Source organism: Xiphias gladius, chromosome 6, assembly GCF_016859285.1.
Source record: "Xiphias gladius isolate SHS-SW01 ecotype Sanya breed wild chromosome 6, ASM1685928v1, whole genome shotgun sequence".
NCBI classification, from domain to species: Eukaryota; Metazoa; Chordata; class Actinopteri; order Istiophoriformes; family Xiphiidae; genus Xiphias; species Xiphias gladius.
The window spans coordinates 19,344,843-19,367,042 of NC_053405.1; the positions used below are offsets into that span (position 1 = coordinate 19,344,843).

At 39.5% G+C, this 22,200-nt stretch overlaps 2 protein-coding genes across 4 annotated transcripts; both read left to right on the forward strand.

Annotated features, from left to right (window-relative positions):
- The first annotated feature begins 119 nt into the window (after window positions 1-119).
- On the forward strand, window positions 120-9,107 carry zgc:77486 (uncharacterized protein LOC405808 homolog). 3 transcript variants are annotated; one of them, XM_040129147.1, is made up of 6 exons: window positions 120-263; window positions 1,523-1,722; window positions 2,090-2,201; window positions 3,551-3,678; window positions 4,110-4,217; window positions 5,395-9,107. In XM_040129147.1, the coding sequence occupies exons 2-6, from the start codon at window positions 1,563-1,565 to the stop codon at window positions 5,541-5,543; spliced, it is 657 nt and encodes a 218-aa protein (XP_039985081.1). In that variant the 5' UTR covers window positions 120-263; window positions 1,523-1,562; the 3' UTR covers window positions 5,544-9,107. The 3 variants fall into 3 exon arrangements, with proteins under 3 accessions (XP_039985081.1, XP_039985080.1, XP_039985082.1); XM_040129146.1 differs by lacking the exon at window positions 120-263 and adding an exon at window positions 301-542; XM_040129148.1 differs by lacking the exon at window positions 120-263 and adding an exon at window positions 559-675.
- Window positions 9,108-11,136: 2,029 nt separating this feature from the next.
- On the forward strand, window positions 11,137-22,045 carry abhd17ab (abhydrolase domain containing 17A, depalmitoylase b). Its single transcript, XM_040128421.1, has 5 exons — window positions 11,137-11,934; window positions 12,822-13,192; window positions 15,688-15,882; window positions 16,503-16,682; window positions 18,671-22,045. Exons 2-5 carry the CDS (start codon window positions 12,828-12,830, stop codon window positions 18,894-18,896), a joined length of 966 nt encoding a protein of 321 aa, XP_039984355.1. The 5' UTR covers window positions 11,137-11,934; window positions 12,822-12,827; the 3' UTR covers window positions 18,897-22,045.
- Window positions 22,046-22,200: the final 155 nt, after the last annotated feature.

Sequence of the window (22,200 nt, forward strand, 5' to 3'; positions counted from 1 at the left end):
TGAACACATTTAGAAGAGTGTAATGTGTCAGTTAAGCGGTGTTGTGGTGTTTTCGGAGTGTGTGTGTGTGTGTGTGTGTGTGTGTGTTTTGGTGTGGGGGGGCGGACGACGACTCTGAATCGATGCTGGGGATGACGTCATGGTCGTTGTTTCGAATGTCGGGAGCTAGCGCTGGGTAGGAGGCCGCGCGCTCTACTGGAGACACAACTTGCACAAATCTGAAGCCCAGGGTCGTCGACAGCCCCCGGTACCTTGAATTTCAGGTACTGTCTTCAGCCCCGACCGCTATGGGATACTTCCGCTGTGTGTAACCGATTTAAAACCAGCTAGGACACTGTCGGGAAGCGCACTGTTTTGGGGCTGGATGATAATGCTAGTAGTTCTGCTAACGTTAGCCTGCTAACACCAGCGTTTATTCGATTTAAAACACAAGTTCTGTTTACAGTTTTGTTGCTAAGGACGCTGTGCTTTTTTTTTTCTGGGGTTTGGGTTTTCATCATGATGGAAGGCTACCAAGCGAGTTCTGTCCTTCTTTTGCATTGGTATGCAGTGTCAGACAGACAAAACGTCCAGCGAGGCTGTTTGCTAATGTTACAGTATTTTCTTTGGGCTATGGAAGCATAGGACGCCAATTGTTTTTTGCTGCGGACAAACTCAGACTGAGGACAGTCAGCTGTAAGTTGTTTAGCTAGATAGTAAGCGGCGTAGTGGTAACGTGTGGCAAATCATCGGTTAATTTGAGGGTTTCGTTTAAGTTTTGAGGGGTTCGTGCAGACATGTCCTTAGCTTTTGTTCCTTTTTTTTTTTGTTAACTTTGTCCTGACCACAGCATCTTGGTGTGCGGCGGAAGAAAGAATAAGGCAACTGAGCTAGCTTAAGTTGTCGCAGACTGTAAATTGTTTTGTGTTTTTTTTTTTTTTTTTTTTTGGGGTTTTTTTTTGTTTGTTTTTTTTAACAGTTGAATTGTGCAAAATTCCTTCACCCTTTCTTCTTCATAGCTTTACACAGCTCCACACCAAATTTTTGTGAAAAACCCATCGCTTAATACTTTCCAAACTCTTGCGCATTTCCTCATTGCTGCGGGATGAGCATTCCATTACTAATTCATACATTTTTTGTATTTATTGGCTGTCATATTTTACCATTAATGTCATTTATTGATTTTTACTTTTACTTTTTAATTTGGAAACATAAGTTAGACTGTATTTTCATTTAAATGTGACAAAGTCCAGTTCTGCTTTGGTGGCAGAACTGGACTTTGGCATTATGTTGGTGGTGTTGGATTGGTGACGAATTAATTTTCGTTGATGTATGAAGAAATAAACCTGCATGACAAACCTTCATTACAGATACAATTAACTGGCCATAACCCTTAGCCCACAAAGAAACTCACATTTTTGCTCCTACTCTACTCTCCTGCTCCAATCTCAATCTCCAAGCTCTTTTAGCTAAAAATGAATAAAAATGTAATCAAATAGGAACTTCTAATCATTTTGACTAACTTCTGCAATCCCATTTTCAGGAACATCCTCTCCCATCCCCCTTACCCCCTCTGTCAGAGCATGGCTCAGGAGACCAATCAGACGCAGGTGCCAATGCTTTGCACTATGGGATGCGGTTTCTATGGTAACCCCCGCACCAACGGCATGTGCTCGGTCTGCTACAAGGAACACCTGCAGAGACAACAAGGAGGGGGACGATCCAGCCCCCCAGGAGAGAAAGGTAGGAAGATGGGAGAGACATGAGACATGCTATAAAAAGCAGAAGGGAAACTGGATATGATTCTGAAAAATGCAAAAGTCAAGAACTTGGAACATGGGAGGGTCACTAAAAATCTGTACAGGTATCGGGGTGCTTGAATTTGCAAAAAGGGGTTGGAGAGCAGAGGTAGCAGTAGCTGCCTGCACTGTGGCATCAGAAAGCAAGAGAGTGACATCTCCAGATGTTTTTTCACATGATCTCAAAACACATCTGATCATGGTAGACAAACCCAGGCAAAGAGTGGCATATAATAAGATACTTTAGAATAAAGTGGATAGTCATCAAGTTCAAGTGTTTCAAGATGTCTAACTATTCTTTCCCCACACAGCTGCTACGTCACCAGCAGGCTCACCAGGATCAGCTGGTGTGACTGTAGAGATCACAACCTCAGAGCCCAGTACAGAAGTGGCAGGAACCCCACCTGAGGAACAAACAACCAGGTATGTTGTCTGACAGATTGGGAAACTGCTCAGACCTGTATTGTTCCACAGATTGCTGGAACACTTAATGATTTTGAATCACTTGATTTTGATGAATTATAAATTCAATTTTCAGCTGTTTTGTGAAATGTTTTTTTTTTACAAAGTTGATGAGACATTGATGAGATATTAGATTATGAAAACTGTATTTATCCTGTACAATGTGTTTGTCGCTATATTGGACATTTGATTGAATGGTTAAATCGATGCCTGTTAAATTCAACTAAATAATGAGTAGATTAGTTCATCACAAGCCCCAGCACATTTTGTTCTATTGTGTTCTCATTAATCACCTTTGATTAATACTAGTGCAACACTTTGCCTCTGCAGAAATCAGAGATGGCAGGGTACTGTGTGTGTATATTTAAATCTTACTTGTCAATATACATTGAATTATAAAAAAGATTTTTTTGTACCATTATGAAGAGAGTTTGATGGGTGAGACAAGTATGTGAAGATGATGATGTCTTAGAGCTCTATGAGGCTGTTTTAATGGTTATTTAATATTATTGTTATTTAATTTATTGTTGTTTAATTGTTATTTGAATAATTGTTGTCATTTGCTAGAAATAAATCAAGCAAACATGGACAATAGAACAGGGTGAATCTTAAAGAAAGAGAATCGGATAGACGACTTTAGGATTTAATATTTGAGCAGTAAATATACTGTAGTGTTATATAAGACCCATGTCTACATTTCTGAGTTCCTTGGAAAAGACAGATTACACACATTATAATGCAACCACTCGTAATGCGTTTAATCTACGCAGAATGTCTGCAGAGAAGTCCAAACAGTCATTTGTTCCCAGTGTGACAAAATTTCAGAAGGGATTTGCATTTGATCCCTCTGCATAGTGTTGTCGTGGATAATTGTATGAACTGTATGGTTTCTGTACACCCTGCCTGTTTGTAGCTTCCTCTGTCTTGTCTAGTTGATTGTGATAGGTTATCAAAGGCATTTCTCAAAGGGGTTTATCACAAGGGCACTGAAGAAGATCAAAGAAATTAGTAGTTAGTCACCGAACAAAATGATTGGATAATTTATGCCACAAAATAAAACAAGAAAAAAGATTTAGAATAGCGAAATTTTATTATTTGTGATGTTAAGTAATTCTGGAAGGCGAAAAGAGCAGTGAAGAAGGGCATCACAAACATTTGCAGTCAAACAAAATAGATATGAAACTCTTCTATAATATAAATTAAAGTTCTATAATTAAAGTTCTGTTCATTCTTTTATATATTTTCGGATTTAGAAAAGAATTCCTGTATGATCTAAATTTTATTTATTTGTTTATTCTTTGTGATGGCAGCCCTAGTTCTCCAAGCCCAGTAACTCAACAGATGACCGCTATGAGCATCTCCCAGGATTCAGGAGCTGTAGACTGTGATCGAGCAGAGGCTGAGGAGGGAGAAGAGGAGGGTACTTCCAACAGCACAGGTAAACATCACAGAAAAAAGTGGTCTTTTCCCAAACTTCACTATGAAGTGTCACATGGACAGAGTCACGCTCACAGCAATGGAGGGTATTTCTTGTTTAGGATAGGGGTATCGATTAACAGGTGCACAATGGGATGAACTTGCTACCCTCTAGCATAACCAAGAAACATCCTTCACCATGGATCCCGTATGACTCTTTTCGTGCTCGGCGGTTGACTTGTAGTATGCGGCCTTTCCCTACAAATTCAAATAACCCAAACAGTTAAAACATTTTACGTTTTCTATGATTTCTTTGGGTAACTGTTAGTTTTAGTATTTTACCTGTTAGTGTTAAACATATAATTATCCTTGTATAAAGGTATTTCCTTTGAACAAATAATGGATTAATTTTTTTCTGACCGTTGTGCTTGTTTGTTTTGTGTTTTCCAACAGAGCAAGTGGGGGAAGCAGCACAAACTTCATCTGATGGTGACCAAACCCCTGATAAAAACAAGAAAAAAAACCGCTGTTTTTCTTGCCGGAAGAAAGTAGGCCTTACTGGTAAGGAAGAGAAGAATTTTAAGGTGCACATACATTGAGAACATTGAGCTCTTCTTGGGTACTGGTTCAAAGGTTTATGAGTCATGAACCTCCCTTGCTGAGATTTTACTCCCCTTACCTGACAGTCAAAACCTGTCAGAGTATGACATTCAGAATAGTTTGTTTAACCCACCAGTAATGTAGTTTTTGATAAGCTCTTTTGTCTTATGGTGCAGTGTCCAAATGTTTATGTGGACGTTTGTGTCACAATAACACAGACATGAACCACTGACCATTTTTAATTCACAACACTGTCGGAGCTCTATTGTAAATCTGAAGGCAGATTTACCCTATCAAGATAAAAATCTGATCAATAAACCAATTTATGTCCCGCATGGGAATTGGCACATATGTATTTCATTGTACATATGTTTCTTAGTAACAACTCTCTCACCTGTCTGCAGCTGGTGCAAAGATCTGCTGTCACAGTTTTATTAAAACTAAGACAGTGCCATGTGACTGCCATTCAAGCTTCCTGATTTATTAATGCATTTAGAAATAACTTGAGATCTATTGCTACTTTCAAGGGCTTAACCAGATCAAATGCCCGTAACCTACATCCAGAAACTCCCTACCAGCCCATAGTTTGTGTAATGCTTTTTCCACATCCAGACCCTTTGGTGCATAGAGCAACATACTGCAGGTTAGTGGTGCATTTCACAGTCCAAGGCATTTCACAGTATTCTGCTTGGCCTCTACTTTTTTGCCAAACAGAGTTGCCTCACAGGAGGCTCCAGGGGCCTTTTTTTATGGGGAATAGTAATATTTGTATATAGGCCTAACCCTGACCACAAATCTCAGTATATGTGTGAAAATGGGCCAGAATGCAGCCTTGTAATGGCAGTACCCTCAGGGCCTAGTCAAACTTGGGCTGAGTTCCACATTTTTATTCATTCTTTTAGTCTGTTTAAGGAGCATTGTGTTCCATAGTATTTTTAGAAATATTAATATGCCCAGTTTAAAAGCTGTTACGGAGCAAATATACCCAGGCTGTGATGTTGGGTGTTCTCAGCTACGAACCTTTAAACCTGCAGAGATCCTCTATACAATAATTAATGTGCACACTTTATATGTGTAATGATATTCATAATAAATCTGCTGTGCTTTGACTGACCCTGTTTACCTCTTTTTACTTAAGGTTTTGACTGTCGCTGCGGCAACCTGTTCTGTGCCATTCACCGTTATTCTGACAAACACGACTGTCCCTATGATTACCGGAGTGCAGCTGCTGCCCGCATACGCAAGGAGAACCCCATCGTGGTGGCTGAGAAAATTCAGAAGTTATGAGAACTGAGTGCATAAAAAGTCTCTCTGACTTTGTGAATCTGAACAATGGAGACTTGGATGAAAAAACCTGATATCATGGCTTCATTTGTTCATGGAAGTTTAAGATGGGTGGGATGGGGTGGTGAGGTCACAGCCACTGTCCAGACGCTTCCCTTACTAGCATCTCCCTCTCTCTCTCCACTATAGTGACTATGGCTGAAACTGAGTGTTTCTCTGTGTGTGTGTATGTGTGTGAGAGAGAGTGTGTGAGTGAGTGAGTGTTTGTGTCAAAGCATGTGTGTGCACATTTGCTTGAGAGTTGGGGAGAGAGCCATAGGGACTTGGTGGACATTAGTGTTGCTGTGGGGAGGGAAGGCATTTGATTTTACCCCTTTTTGTTTCTCAACTTGGGGGATCGTGTGGGTTTATTTTTATACAATCCCTATAAGGAAGGTAAGGAAATGAGACGGGGTAAGCTGTTAAGTTATGTGTCACAGCCTGAATAACGACACAGAGGTCAATTTAGAGGTTCTAGAGTTTTTTTTTTAAAAACTAACTGAAGATTTCATGTATCAGCAAGACCTTTTAAGGGCTTTGGAATATTTTTTTTCCTCCCTCTGAAAATGATGTCAACTTCTTGTCAAATTGGCATTTCTTTTCCCCACCTCCTCCAACCTTTATTCTATGGGTCACCACACATTGAACTCCCAAGTCTCAGCTTTTTCCAGAAATGTTTCTCTTTGATATATTGACTTATCATACTGATATTGGGTGCATGAACAGTTATTGGAGGGGGAAAGTAGGGGAGGGCATTGGTTAGGGAAACTGAGAACCTTGACTTAACTGAGTGATTGGATTCTGTGTTTTGTTTTTATTTTTATTTTTTCTTTCTGTTTTAATGAGCGTATGACATCAGAAGATCTATATTAATATATTGTAGTTAGCTTGAATTGTGTGATTGCATTCTATTTATTTTTTATCGTTTGGTTGGTCTGTGCTGGAGGATTGGCAGCATGTGTCAGCAAATCATTAAGATTTGCACTTAACCTTTTCAATTATATTTAAGTAATTCCATCTTGATTATATAACCATTGAAGAAAAAATACACAAGCTCTGACATGATGGAGTAGAGTCCAGTTAAGCCATTTCAATTACAATTGTGCAGTAAAATGTCCATTATTTTGGATTTAGAAACATAGCACAACAAATTGTGTCAACTGCGGAGCACAAGATATTGTGCCACACCTACTCAGTTTTGTTCAGCATCTAGGTCATTTGCAGTTTATATTTGATCTGTATAGCAGGCTTGCCGAGGAAACTGCCTGCTTGTCCGATTGAGGCAGTGGGTTCTCCTTGAATGCTCTTTTCTATTCAATGGAGTCAGAGTGAAGCTCCATGTTTCTCTAACCACCAGCAGACCACTGAGACATGCTGAACAAAAACTGATCTGGGTCGCAGTTACTTTACACATTGACGCACCTGCTCAGCTAATGTAAAGATTGTCGCCAAGCTACGGAGTTGCGTGCTGTGCTTTTGCAATGTGCTCAGATTCAGACGAGTCCATACTACGAAGACCGCCTCTAGCTTGCTTCTTCTAGGAAGATAAGTCTTACATGCATGTGTGCAGACAAACATATAAGTTACTGTTTTGTAACTGACTGAACAGTTTGAAATGAAGCTGGGATGTTTAAAAAGCCACACATGCAGTAGCACAATGCATGGCTGGAACCTTGAGGTTCAAGTTAACAGGACTCTACAATGTTGTTGTTGTTTTTTTTTAATTTTTTTTTTTTTTTATTATTATTCCCAAATGTAAATACCGTATGGCTCCTATTCATATAGTGTAATCTTATTGTAGATTTTTGCCAGGTAATAAAGGTGGGGGACTAAGGTAAAGAATAGTACTATGTGTATAAAAGTGCTTTTCATAATTACCCAAAAAATGAATGTGCCACAAATGGCACATATGTGTTTTCCCCATCTTGTTTCCCCTTTTATTTCCATCAGCCCATGTCATGTCCAAAGTATGTTCAGTAACTGGCTCTACCACGAGTGTCTCCTACAGGCCCAGTGGCTTCTTTTTTACAATACTTGTCAGATTAACAAGCCCCTGTAAACTTTATTAACCTGTCTGAATTACACAGAATTCCAGTCCATGCTTTAATCCTGTTACTGAAGTTTATTCAAAGCGAAGAAAATTATAAAGGCCTCTAGTGATATGTAGAGAGGCAATTGTGGTTTCATCTTTTCATTACCAAAAGCTTTACTTGTGAATGTTGCTTGATCTTGATCATCAAATATTTATGAAAGCTGTAAAAAAGTTTCAAGGAATTTGCAGGGTATTCTAAAGAAGCCAATGTAGACTGGGTTGCACATGAATGACTCTCTTCCTTGTATACAGAGAATATCAATGTAGACATAGCTGAGTTAAGGTCTGGGGCCTATGAATGGAAAATTGGCCTTCACCAAAGTTCATGTTAAAGTCTTAGTGTGGACGATGGACATGGCTTTGTGATTTAGCATGAAAACACTGGGACTGTGTCCTTGGGATAAGTTGGTCATCTAAAATCCCTGACTGTGATTTAATTTCTTCCTCCATCTCACCACTAGTGGAAAATTTCAATTCAGTAAGAGTTTATGGGGATTGTTGATTGATAATTATGTTAAAAGGAGAATAGTTGTCATATTTAGGGGAACTTGTGGTTGAAGCAGCTCAGCAATTTACTTTTCCCCACAGTTTATCTTATATCTTTAGAATATTCAGACTTACCTGCTGGGTTGACGACCACTACAAAATAAAGTCGCCTACAGAATGCCCATTTTTTTTCCTTTTCAGATTGATAGTCCTTTCAGAGAAAAAGTCCTTTACTTGGGGTGATTGTTCAGCTGTGTAAATCATGTGGATTTCATGGTTTACATTTGGTCTTTTCTATTGACTGCTCATATCTCAGCTCTTTTTTTTTTTATTATTAGTCGACATGAGCAGTTTGAATGTAAACCACCATAATTCACACAATAACCTGTAATGTCATTAATCAAACTACTCGGCCCTAATATTGATTATGTCAGAGGATGGAGGCCAAATTTTCTTACATGTGATTTGGGACAGTTGGATAACTAAAATTGTTTAGACTGTTTGTGATGAAGGAATTGGCACCAGCATTTAGGGCAACCGTACCTAAGCAATCTAGATATTATCAGTAGATATGCATTTATCTTCCTTCCGTTCCGTTCCGTAATTTTTAATGTCTTCAATCCTGTCTTTAGCACAACCTTTATTAATCAGTGTCTTCATCATGCAAGGGTTTTGATTGATAATAATGATAAACCTGCCAGTTATGATGAGTCTGTTAACTGCAGAGGTAAAGACAAAAGATTATTAATTTTGTCTTTTGAGATGAGCTTGAGGGACATGAAATGAAATCTACAATGTACACAGAGGTGTAGTTCTTGTCCTTTGGCACTCCAGTCCCCCAGAAACACCACCAGATATCTTTTTATTTTGTTTTTCTTTAAAGATTTAGGATTGTATGATGTGTAAGAGTAAGTATAAAACAATAAAATCACAAAGTTTATTTTAAATTACACTTGTCTTTTGTATTTATTGGTGCATTTTGTTGGATAAATAATGAAAGGCTGAAAGCCATCGTCTTCTAGCAGATAAATGCCTATTTATTATTTTAGAGGTTCGGTCAGAACAATTTGTGTATTTGGTGGAATACAGTCGCAAACACTCAAGGTTTCTTTGCTTCTCCGGACCAGTATGCCTATATACTGACTACCTTGTACTTGTATATTGTCCTCTGACTCAGCAAAACAGTGAAGCCACAAATGGTACTACACAAATGCAGATGAAGTGATTTACTGTATGCTGTAATAGGAATTGCCATCAGGGCCACTTAACTGCACTGATGTCAATCAAATACACTTATTCTGTGTTATTCGTACTGTGATTTCTTGATATTGCAAGATCATGTCATCAGTTATTCTTCAATAGTAAGAATTCAATCTATGAAAATAAGTTTGAGCAATTGCATATCTTACCCCAAAACTTGGCAGTTTAGTCATGACGCAGTTCATCAGATAATCTCTAAGGTCTTTGAATGTGGTGTCCAAGTAAGGGTGGGATCAGAAAAAAAAACACATACACACATTGATGGTGAATTCCGGAAAAGCACCAAGCAAGAATCATTGTGTGGGCACAGTTTCCTGCCAGTGCTGTCAGGCAAAACACTAAATAGTTGTGAAAAAGTTCTACTGATACGTCTCCTCAAGGTGTTGTTGAACCTGTAAAATGAGACAACTTGCATCTTTGTAAGTATCCAGAGTTTTGACATCAAGTCCCAGTATAGCTCCACCCTAAATTAAAGGGTCAATTTCCCAAATTAAAAAAAAACATTACAAATTTTTCATTTAATTATCTAATGGTTTCTCGAAAGACAAATTGCTGTTGGATTTTTTAAAACAAATGAAATACCCTTAACATTCATTAAGGCAGAGGGTGGGCAGATTCAACCAAAACTATCTGCATGGCTAGATACTAATAGAGGTAACTGACAAAATATATTTTTTGTGATTTGGGGGACCCCACACTTTAACCAGACATAGAGGTCTTGTCAGCCTGGGTAACCGAAAAAACCTGTCTGTGTGTATGTACGCGTGCATACTCGTGTGCGTGCAGAGACTTTAACAAGGTGGCAAGCTGGCCTATTTCTGGTGGCCATGGGTAGGCTACATAACAAATCAGCCGAAAGGCTTACATTTGCAGTTCTCTGTTATAGTTAGCGAAGGGGGTTCCTGAGCCAACAATGCGTCTTCTTCAGTGTGTATGTGTGTGTGTGTGTGTGTGTGTGTGTGTGTTTGGGATGGGATGGGAGAGAGCAGGCAAGGACGGAGAAAATGGGCCCGTGGGCAAAGATAAGTAAAAGGCGCCCAACCACTCTTATACAAGAGACTGAAAGACACACAACTACAGACGACTACAAGCAATGTGTCATTCATAGTCGTTTTGTGTGTCTTTATGGTCATTTTGCATCTCTCTGTAGCTGTTCTCGTCTCTTTATGGTTGTTTTGTGTCTCTCTCTGGTTGTTTTACATCTTTTTGTAGTTGTTTTGTGCCTGTGCAACGCTCGTGTCTCTTTGTGGCCGTTCTGTATCGTTTAACTGAGCTTTTGAACAAGAGATATTGACAGTCACGTCATACAGAGACTCTGGCCCAGGGGCCTGAGAGGTCAGGGTGCCTATGCCCTTCAGGCCTGCTCAGTAATCCACCAATGGGGGCGGGCCATGTATTCCCGTCGAATATTATTTTATCAGTTGCCTACACACAGATACGTTATGATGCATTTTGTTCTTTGTTAATAACACATAAATGGATAAGATTGCGATAAGCTCAAACACAACTAATTAATCATCCTAGTCACCACTACTAAGTAACTGTAATGGTTCACGAACACGTCATTCACAAGTAAGGGTCACTGCGCCGCATATATTTTGTTTCCAAAGGTGCAAATGAACAATTAAGTTCAAATATGTCATCTTTTGCAACATTGTCACTGCGACTGATAACCAGTTTCCCTTAATTGTCCAATGGAAACTCCCTACGTCACATCCTGTCAGCTGTCGCTTCCGGATGCGGTGAAACGGCATAGAAGTAGGAAAACACCGAGCATACAAGGATCTATTTAAATGACATGAAGTCGGAAGAGACGCCAGTACCGTCCTCAGTGGATTCCCGAGACGAGTGCACACACTGGGAACCGTGTTTTAACGGTGTTTTACGTCGGGTGTCGGTGAATGAGCGTTGTTTTTGCTGAGCAGTCGTGTTTTTGTCTGCGGGCTAGCTTAAGCCAGCGTAGCGCTAGCTGGTACACGCAGGCAAATAGACTTCTCTCTCCGTTAAAATATGACTTGTAGTCACCGTTATTCTTAGCATATCACTGATTCGTAAGGAGGGAAAGAGCACTGTGCTTGTTTGATTGTAACTGAAAAACGTTCAGAGTTTGTTTTTGGTCACTTAGAGGTCAAGGCTGCATTGGAAAAGCTTGTCCCTCGCTGTCAACACAAGTAAAAAAAAAACTAAAAAAAAAAACTGAAGGAACAGCCATCGTTTTCCTGAAATATCGAGGACATCGTATCTGAAAAAAATCACTCGAGAACATCTCAGCAAGTGGATAAAATGGATTTGATCTGGACTTCAGTCACCACGCAGAAAACACAGCAGATACTCTGTGAATAACACTTCCTTCAGTCAGCTGGTTGGCTCCACTACTTTTTCTTCCTCCTGCTGACAGGGCACTTAACAAACAGTATCCTGTGTTTGAATTTGGCTGAAGTGGAGGAAGTCTTCCTCGTTTTATTTTTGCTTCTGCATAGCTCATTCTTGCTTAGACTAAGCTCTTCAGTTCAACAGGTAGGTCTGCTGTTGTTATATACGTGTATGTTTGGAGTGATTTCATGTGGGGCTTCATCTAATAAGTATTTTCACAATTAACAAATCTAAAATATCTTTAAGTCATGACTTAAAATGATGATGGGTTACCGAAACCTTAAGTGAAGACCTATACATAACTTATTTCGTTTAACCAACATCCATAAAGTATTCAGTTTTAGAGCTCAAACAATGAATTAATTAGTTGATTGACAAAATATTAATCAGCAATGATTTTGATAATTGATAATTGTAACTTGTAAGTAATTTTTTCCAAGCAAAAATGCCAAACATTCATTGGTTCCAGCCTTTCAGTTATGATCATCTGATGCTTTTCTTTGTTTTATGCGACAGTAAACAAAATAGTTTGGGGTCTTAGACTGTTTATCCTACAAAAAGCAATTTGAAGGTGTCACTTTGGGAAAAATTAATTGTGACACCCACATTTCACTGTTTTCTGACATACAAGTATTTATAATCAAATCATTAATCGATGAATCAATAAAATATTCTTGAGATTTATTCAAAATTTGAAACTAATGTTTAGGTGTTGCCCTGTTTAGTCTGTAATTACAAGAAAAAGGAGATATTCATCACATATATGAAGCTGTAACCAGCAAATATTAAATATTACTACCCGGCACAGGTAGTAATGGATGCAGCCCGTATCCATGACATGCTATTTATGTCTTTGCTTACAGTCTTTACAGTTTACAAATTTGAGGTTGTAGAAACATTTTCATCACCACTGTTGCTACACTTGGACTGAGTGCCTTGAACATTACATTTTAATAAGTATCTCATTGTGTTAACACTGGGATGATGTGGATGCGTTAGCACAGTGATCCTCTTGTCCTCCTCCCGCACAGTGAAGGATGAATGGCCTCTCTCTCAGTGAGCTCTGCTGCCTGTTCTGCTGCCCACCCTGTCCTAGCCGCATCGCAGCCAAGCTCGCCTTCCTGCCCCCCGAGCCTACCTACACCTTTCTTCCAGACCCAGAGGCAGGCCCTGCTGCAACGGGGACAGCAGGGCCATCGAGTCTGCGGGCGCGGAGCGGAGCATCGGTTTCTGGAAGTGGAGGGGCCGGGGCTGTAGAGGGAAGATGGAAGCTCCACTTGACAGAGCGAGCAGAATTTCAGTACTCGCAGAGAGAACTGGACATGACGGAGGTGTTCCTCACTCGATCCAGCCGAGGGAATCGAGTTGGCTGTATGTACATTCGCTGTGTTCCTAATGCCAGGTAGGTAGTTTGAAAGGTTTACCTACCTTTTCAGTCAGTATTTTAACAGTTCTAAATAAATGAGTGGAGAAACATGATGAACGCAGATGCTTTTACACAGGTGAACTGCATGGTACAATTAATAAATTAACATCCACTCGTGCTCTGTGACATGTATAAAAATGCTGAGCAGGTCAAGTTGATTCTGATTTTGAAAAAGGGTTCATTCTTGGGGCACGGATGGCAGGAGCTTCATTCACAAAGACTACTCAGCTGGCTAGTGTTTCATTAGGAACAGTGACTAAAGTGACATCCGTATTTAGATCTACAGGAAAAAACATCAGTAAATAGGGTCAGAAACTGTGGTCGACAGCGCACATTTGATGACCGTGATGCTCATGTATTAGTATGATATGTAAGGAAAAACAGAAGAGCAGCTCTTCCTCGGGTGACTGAGAACGTCAATGCAGGACGTGATCAGACAAGAACAGTCCATCGACAATTACATAGAGCGGGATATTATAGTCGGGTTGCAGTGCATAAACTCCTCAGTTCAAAGATGAATGCAGATGAGTCCTTCACCATGTTCTTGACAAGTGAGCAAGTGCATGTGTGGCGTACAACAAGAGAACAGTACAAGCCTGAATGCCTGACCCCTACAGTTGCTCTATTATGCTGTGGGGAACATCTTGTCCCCTTAGAGGGAAGAGTCACTGCAAATCAAGTTGTTCTGAGTGATCACCTTTATCATATGATAAGGTCCCCTGAATGGTTTGATGAGTATGAAAATGATGTGAATCATATGCTTTGGCCTTCGCAGTCAACAGATCTCAACCCAGTTGAACACCTATGGGGGATTATGGACAGACATGTTAGACAGCGCTCTCCACCGCCATCGTCAAAACACCAAATGAGGGAATATCTTCTGGAAGAATGGTGTCCATCCCTCCAGTAGAGTTCAGAGACTTGTAGAATCAATGCCAATCCACACTGAAGCTGTTTTGGCGGCTCGTGGGGGCCCAGCACCTTACTAAGACACCTTATGTTGGTTTTTCCTTCAATTTGTCACCCATCTGTAGATCTCAGCTTGCTTGATCTTTCTCATTCAACTGCGTGCCGCCCTTCCTCAAAAGTGTTTCCATGCACATCCAGGTCTACTTCCTTTACTTGTCTCCCTGTTGACTCAGCTGACTCAAAGATTTTTTTTCTTCCTTCATTTTCAGTGGATCACTGCTATCCAGTTTAACAGTTTCTTTTATTCCACAAAAAAAATCATTCTGTTTTTTCCATACTTTTTTATCTTTGTATTTTTGTACTTAGGGATTTGAGTTCATGATAAAGATACCAGTTTTCAGTGAGTCAGAGACAAAACATGTTCAGCTATCTGGCTTTCTCTCCTGTAGGTTTGTGTCACTGAGTGTATTGGCAGTGATCTGTAGATGTTTTTATGAGAAGTGATCCTATCATTTGGCCTAGGAAATTAAACATTATTTTATGAGATGTACAAGTACTTAATGTCAGTTTGACACCAATCCTGCTGCACTGTGCTGCTGCTGATTTATTTACCAAATCATTTAAAAAGAAATGGACAGGCTTGTGTTACAGTCCATGTGTCTTGTATGAATTTCTGTCTAGTATTACACAAAAACGAATACAAACTCAACCTAATAAGGCAGAGTCATTGTTATACCCTATTCTGAGTGGAAAGGCCGAGAGCAAAGCCACGGGCTGTATGTGTTCAAAAACAAAACCACTGAGGGAGGATCTCAAAACACTCAGTCTGTAGATCAGATTTCTCTGGGGAGCACAACATGCATTCATGAATAAAATGGCAAGGGCTAGAACACCCAGCATTTATAAAGGATACCCTGCTTCTCAGGTTGTACAAAATGTCTAGAAGTAAGAGTCATTTTGAAATTAGTCCATCATGGGAAATCAATCAATCCTCCAACATGCGGCACTTTTAGATAAAGATGTATTGCTGTGGAGTCTAAGTAAGCTTGCTATGTTCATCTTAACAGCAGCTTGTTTATGGTTTTATTCAGTCCTCTTACCAGGTCAAATTCATGGAGGGAGAAATGTGATAAACTGGATTATATTTCATAATAGCCTGTTTGTTTGTGTTTGTTTTTTTAACGTTATTGTTATTCCTTCATGGGACTCTGTCTGCTTCTTGAAGCGTAAACTAAAAATGTTAATTACCATTCCTTTCATTGACTAGTGGTGTTTTGTAGTCTTTTTAGATCACATAAAAAGGACTACTGATTAGAAAAATGTAAGGGATACTGCTGGCATATTAAGGTGCAATATGAAATGTAGGCATTCGCAAGTTGTGACATTTCTTATGTAACAATGGGAATAACAAAATAATTTATAGTTGTCTATAGACTGTATGTATGTTATAGTTCCTGGTATAACTGAAGTACTTGGTGGGGATAGAGATCTTTGAATTTTTGGTTAAGTCTATTTCTGTTGGACTATCTTCTAACCTGTTCTCTGTATGTGTATCCTCACAGATTTACCGTGCTTTTCTCCCATGGTAACGCAGTCGACCTGGGCCAGATGAGCAGCTTCTACATCGGCCTTGGCACTCGCATCAACTGCAACATCTTTTCCTATGACTACTCAGGCTATGGTGTCAGCACAGGCAAGCCCTCTGAGAAGAACCTGTATGCAGACATAGACGCCGCCTGGCACGCCCTGCGCACACGGTATGTTATGATTAGTTGGCCCATATGTTACCTTCAAGGAATGATTTATGATACTGTGTCTTGCTCTGCTGAGAAAGGATGCATTGTTTAGATTAGGCGCAAGTTAAAAATGTGGATGAATTCCAATGTGGATGGATTGTACGTCCTAAGAAAAAGAAAGAAGGGGTGAACAATTAAGAGAGGCAGAACAGGGTCAAGTAAAGATACATATCTGAAGAAGGGGTGAATGAAGGTGGCAGTGGTTGTGATCACAAAGCTGAGATGAAGAGAGTAGATCAGCGCAGTGACAGATGCCATGGGAATAAATGGGAGTGAGATGGATGGATTAGGAGAAGGGAGGCTATGGGGGGCATGTCTGTTAAGGACTTTGTACTGTGATAAAGTGTCTCATTAGTGAAAGCAGACCTGCCTTAATTTGGCTGTAGCCCTGGGAAGACATAACACTAGAGAGCATTGATTTAAGCGTTGATTGAGGTGAATTTAGGTTTGACTGTAGCTGTCACTAAAATTAAATATTTTTTAGATTTTGCCACTGTATATTTTTGCCAGGCTTGCTAATTTAACAAAACTTTCGTTAGGCCATATTATGACGTTTTCTCTGTCTTTTTGGTTTTAATCAGGTATGGCATTAGCCCAGAGAATATAATCTTATATGGACAGAGCATTGGTACAGTCCCCACTGTAGACCTGGCGTCACGGTATGAGTGTGCCGCCGTTGTTCTTCACTCACCTCTAACGTCTGGCATGAGAGTGGCCTTTCCTGACACAAAGAAAACCTACTGCTTTGACGCTTTCCCCAAGTAAGTCTCTCCTGAATCTTGGTCTGTTTTTCTTTGTTTGCTAACGTCTGACTTTAGCAGCCTCAAATATAAAATGTTTGACACTTTCCCAGATTTTATTGTATTTGTTATTGTTTTTAATTTTAATTTTAATTTGTGTTTTAGTGCATGGTATAATTAATGTGTTACACAAAACATATTGTTGGCTGTAAGGATCCAATTTTTATTTAAAAAAAAATCCTACTACTGGAAATACATACAACAGTGCATAGACCTTTTTAGTGGAAGTACATTGCTAGGGCAGAGTTTGGGTCTAAAGTTATGTCATATTATGTATTGATAAGCAAACTGTGCCACAGGAAATAAAACTGGCCTAATTGAGTATAACAATGTTGTTAGTTTGACGGTCTTTACTAAAAGGAATTAACTGCCGTTTATGTTGACAGCTGCTGTAGTATTAGTCTGCTATAACCCACTAAAAACATGTGAAAGGCATGTGCCCCATCTTAGTCTTAGTCATCTTTACCACACCCAGCCTAAAACATCCAGCCACAGTCGCTCTGCCCAGGGGGATGCAGTCTGGTTTAATGAATCATGAAAAGCAAAAAAAATTGGGATTCCAAAGTGTTTATTTGAATGGGAAGGGTAATAGAGTCATTTTAGCTGAGGAAAAATGGAATTTGAGAGTGGAATGGTATTGGCATTGGCCCTAGTGTTGTCCTACACCCTTTAAAACCTAAATGAAAGTGAACTAGTGTATTAGTAGAAAATTTGTATAAGGTAAACCTCTGCAGCAGACAATGTCATGCCTATGCACACAGTGTTTGTTAAAGACAGCAAACAGCACAAGCAGTTGCACTGACATGTTCCTATAACAGAACAAAGCTGGCTGGTTATTTACTTAAGTTACAATCTCCTAGTCTGAGATTTGGTGCCACACATTTATGTCCAGTTGCAATGTGAGTGTTCACTGTTGTGTGTTGTAACTGTCCTAACTTTTTATTTTTAAATCCTTGGCCACAAAGCCAATTCCCTTGGCCAGACAATAACGGTGCAGAGTAATGCTATCATTGGTGAGACTATATACCTTCCGTTCTTGTTGTCAGTTCAGTTTCAGTGGCTGAGTCTGACGAGGGTCAGTAGCAGCCAACGCCAGCCTTAACGCAGAGTCTAGTCCCAGATGGTACAAGTGGGTGAGGAGCAGAGGTGGTAGGAAAACAGGGAATGCCTCAGTTCCTGTGTGTGTAGTGAGCTGAGAAAGCCTCCAGTGTTCGGCTGTTGTTCAAACTCAGAGTGGGTAGCTGGCATGGCGCCTTTCTCTATGTGTATCAGTCTGTATCTTCCTCTCCTGTTTTCCACGTAAAATATGTCTATATTACATGGGGTGACTTGATTGTAATTTTAAGATTTGTTGATTACGTGCCTTACTTTTGTGGCTTTTGCAAAAGTTGGCATTTGTTTTTTTTAATATCTCATTTTGCAATAAATATGTTAATTTCTATCAATTTAAAATCTATAAATTAAATCTATAAAAGTCCCAAGGCTCATGTTTTTTGTGTGTACTTTCCAATCTGGGGTCAAATCTGTGCTGCAGAGATGGTCAGATCCACTCTTACCTAACCTATATCTGCACATAGATCCTTTATCTGCACCCAGACAATAAAACCTTTATCTATCAGTCACTGGATTGCTACATATGGTACTGCTTTTGCTGGACAAAAAAATAACACTAAAATATTTATCTACTTTTAAAGGAATACATGTTTTATAGCCCTAAAGAAGTTACTGTTGCAGTCCATACAAAAATGAAGCTTCACTGATCCATTAAGATATTTTTGTTTAAATCTATAAAATATTTTACTGACTTTTTTCAGACCAGCACACTGATCACAATTTATGACTTGGTCCACAGAGCCAGAACTTTCTGAGTCCAGTTGTACATCACTATTTAACTGGCTCGTGCAGTCTCTAAAATCTGACGTCCTTTCTTACCTTATTTCTCCTCTTAGCATTGAGAAAGTTTCCAAAATCACATCTCCAGTGCTCATCATCCACGGGACAGAGGACGAGGTGATCGACTTCTCCCACGGCCTGGCTCTTTTCGAGCGCTGCCCCAAGGCCGTGGAGCCTCTCTGGGTGGAGGGAGCGGGACACAACGACATTGAATTGTACAGCCAGTATCTGGAGCGCCTACGCCGCTTCATAGGACAGGAGCTGGCGGTACAACATGCCTGACCATCACAACCACAATCTTCATTATTACCATTTTTCCTGGTCCAATTAAAGCTTCGCCTCTCGGTGCCCAAGATGGGAATGTCTTCAAGAGTCATCCAAACCGTCCATCGGCTTACCATGGCAGCCAGGCGTGTAAAGTTTCACATACTGTACTGCTCCTTTTTCGGGGCGCAGTATGCTTTTAATGGACCATGGATTGATGCGACACAGAGGAAAGGAGGAGTGTGTTCAGAAACATCAAATGTGTGCAAGTGTGAAAGACTCAAATTGTATTTAGACTGTTGTTTTGTTTTTTTTCTTTTTGTTTTTTTTAGCAGAAACTTTTTCAGTACAGCTGCCATGTGTTAGGTTGCAGCTGATATATTCCTATATTTGTGCAATAATATGGACAGTGTCACAGGAAAAGGACTTTTGTTGAAATTAAATGAAAAAAATAATTAACAGAACAACAACCTGATCAATAATCAGGTGGGTCAATTGCATTGTGGTCCACATGGAAAGTTTCTGTTTCTGTTTTTCAGCCTACTCGTACAGTTTGTGTGTAACTTTACTTGCTGTTGTTAACCCAAATGGATAATGATGAAGCACGTCATGACTCTCCATGCGCTGACGTGTGTTGGGGAATAGTTTGGTTTTCTAATCACCTATTAAAACAGCAAAGAGGATTGTACCTAAGTCCTCTACATGGAGCCCCCTGTTTTTATTAGTAACACCTGTACAACCTAATGCAGTCTGATAGAAAAAACATCCAATAAGTTCTGATTCAACTGTATTTTCTAGTTGTTGGTGGTGGTGTATTTGACTGCATCACATTGAAAGGTGTTTCTAAAATCCTGTCCCCGTCATGTATGTAGATTTGGGGTGGACAAATCTGGTTACTTGTCTATGTTCCTTGGAAAAATGAAAATGATACATAAAGATATGTTTTTACACAGTACTGAACATTTTGCTCAGGTAACCCTCTTTTAGACATTAGGGTCAGTGTGTTCCACAATTGTTTTTGTCTTCTTTTTTTTGTTTTGTTTTATATACAGTCAGCTAAATCTCCTCGGATCCTAACCCTGTCCAGTGTCAGGTCTTTTTTACCTTTGAATTTTAACCAAGTAGTGAACCAGACTATGATCCTAAAACTGAGGTACAGACCAAATCTCGAGTTTGGTGAGCTGTTACAACCTTAACTTTTGTCTTTTCTTGCTCCAGTCGATTCCCCCATACTATTTTCATTTTATTCTGAAACACCCAGTTATGGAGCGAGATTGGCTGAGCTAAAGCACGACTGACGTTCAGGAGCCTCAGAAAGAAAATACCTCCAGCTCTTTGGATTAGTGGAATGTCTGAGAGTCTGTTAGCCCTGTCCTTTTTGTTTTAGTCTTGTTTATGTCTCACACCAATAGGTCAACAGCTGTCAGCTAAGTTCCTGTTTCCTTGGGTGTCTGGAACAGAGAAGGAACACTAAAATTAAACAGGCCACGGTTTTCTAGCTCAAGCCTTTTTTCATCTTTTTTTTTTTTTTTTTTAATCTGTCTGACAGCCATCTTACTCATTTGCACTCCATCTTGAGGGACAGTTTTTTCAATTTAGAAAGTATATGGAAACTTAGCTTTGGAATCAACTATTTTATGACCGTTGCCATTGTCTAATTTTAAACAATGTTGAGCTTCACATTGTGAGTAATAAAATAAGCACAGGAACACAAGTTTTATCACAGTAGAGCAACATGTTAATTGGTTGTTTTCCAGCTCTAACAGCATCAGCCAAGAGTTGAGTGAGAAGCTCTTCTGAGAACATTACACTTTAGTGTTAGAAACTCGACGGGTGGACAGCGTTTGGCACTTTGTCATATGTCATCTAACATGACAACATTGCTTTTCCACCACTATTCTTCTTTATAATTTCAGGTAAAGCAAATTGGCAGTGTGAATCTGCAGAACATCTCTTTCCTCTCTGGTTTACAGTCAACTTCTTGATAACACTATTGATTTTGCCACACAGAACTGAGTACAAGAGTGGTACACTACCTTTTCTAGCCACTGGTGTGATTTGTGTAACAATAGATAACTGTCTCAAACATGTTTTGTTTCCCTTGTGGTTTATTGTTCTTCTTGCGCTGATTATTTGGGGAAATATCACTAATCGGTTGTACCATTTTGCATCATCGGCACTGTGTACAAAGAGAACTGGTACAAGATTATGTCAGCTGGCTGCCCTGTTGAAGTCATTTAGGGTTGACTCGTAAGATAAATCATAATCTTTCAGACTCGCTGCACTCCATCACTGTCTCACTAACGGTCTGTTGTCCAACCAGACGTGAAGTCTAAAGTATTCACCTTAAAGGTGCACCTCTCAGTGGTACTGAGCCACAGAGGTGAAAGCCATTCCCAAAATTAGTGTATCCAGGGGTAGAAGTGGTTTTACCTAACTGAACTGATATATTTCACCCTTAGACATTGAGGATTGCATCGTTCAACTTCGTAATTGAAAGCCAAGATTACAACTGTCCCATTTGTTCTCGAAGACAAGTCAGGACTTTCAGGCTTTCTTGGCAATGTATGAACCAAAGTCGAACTTTTTTTGTTTTTTACCCAATGTACATGCTGTTTATGTTTGTATCTTTGTAACCAAAGACAGAAATGTTTGAATTTAAGCTCTTTTATTAACTTTTTATTTATCTGTATGCTTGGTCTGATATCTTTCCACTACACATTTTGATACAAATGAAATGCAAGTTTGTCATATTACTAAATAATTATGTTTTATCATATCACGTCTGGTTTCCAATATGCAAGAATAGAGTTTAAATAGCATAAATTAACCACGTTGTGGGATTTTGTTTTTGTTTTGTTTTTCGAGCTGTTTATAATTTATCATTTGTGGAGGATGTAAAACTAAACAATAGTGTGCTATGAAAATGTTTAGAAAAAAACTGCGTGGGATGGTGAAAGAACAATGACAAATGAGCTTCAGGCAGACGCATGAAAAGCTTTTATTCAGATGTTTGGATCTCTGGTGTAACAGCTGTGTATCAGTTTTGTCATCACACATTGTTATCCATTGTTTATTATACTGACTTATTTTTAGTTTTTAAAGATTCTGTCTTTTTCCAAGAATTAAAGAGAACAAGAAGCTAATAAAACATGGTCAGAAAGTGATCATTCCTATGGCTCTTTTGCTCTTTTTCAAGGCATTTCCTTCTTTCATGCGTTATTTTACAGCGAAGATGTGCTCTAATCTGCAAGAGAAAGACCTTTTCTCCAGACACCAATGTTACGTATGTCTCATTCAGTCTCTAATTTTCCACCCCTCG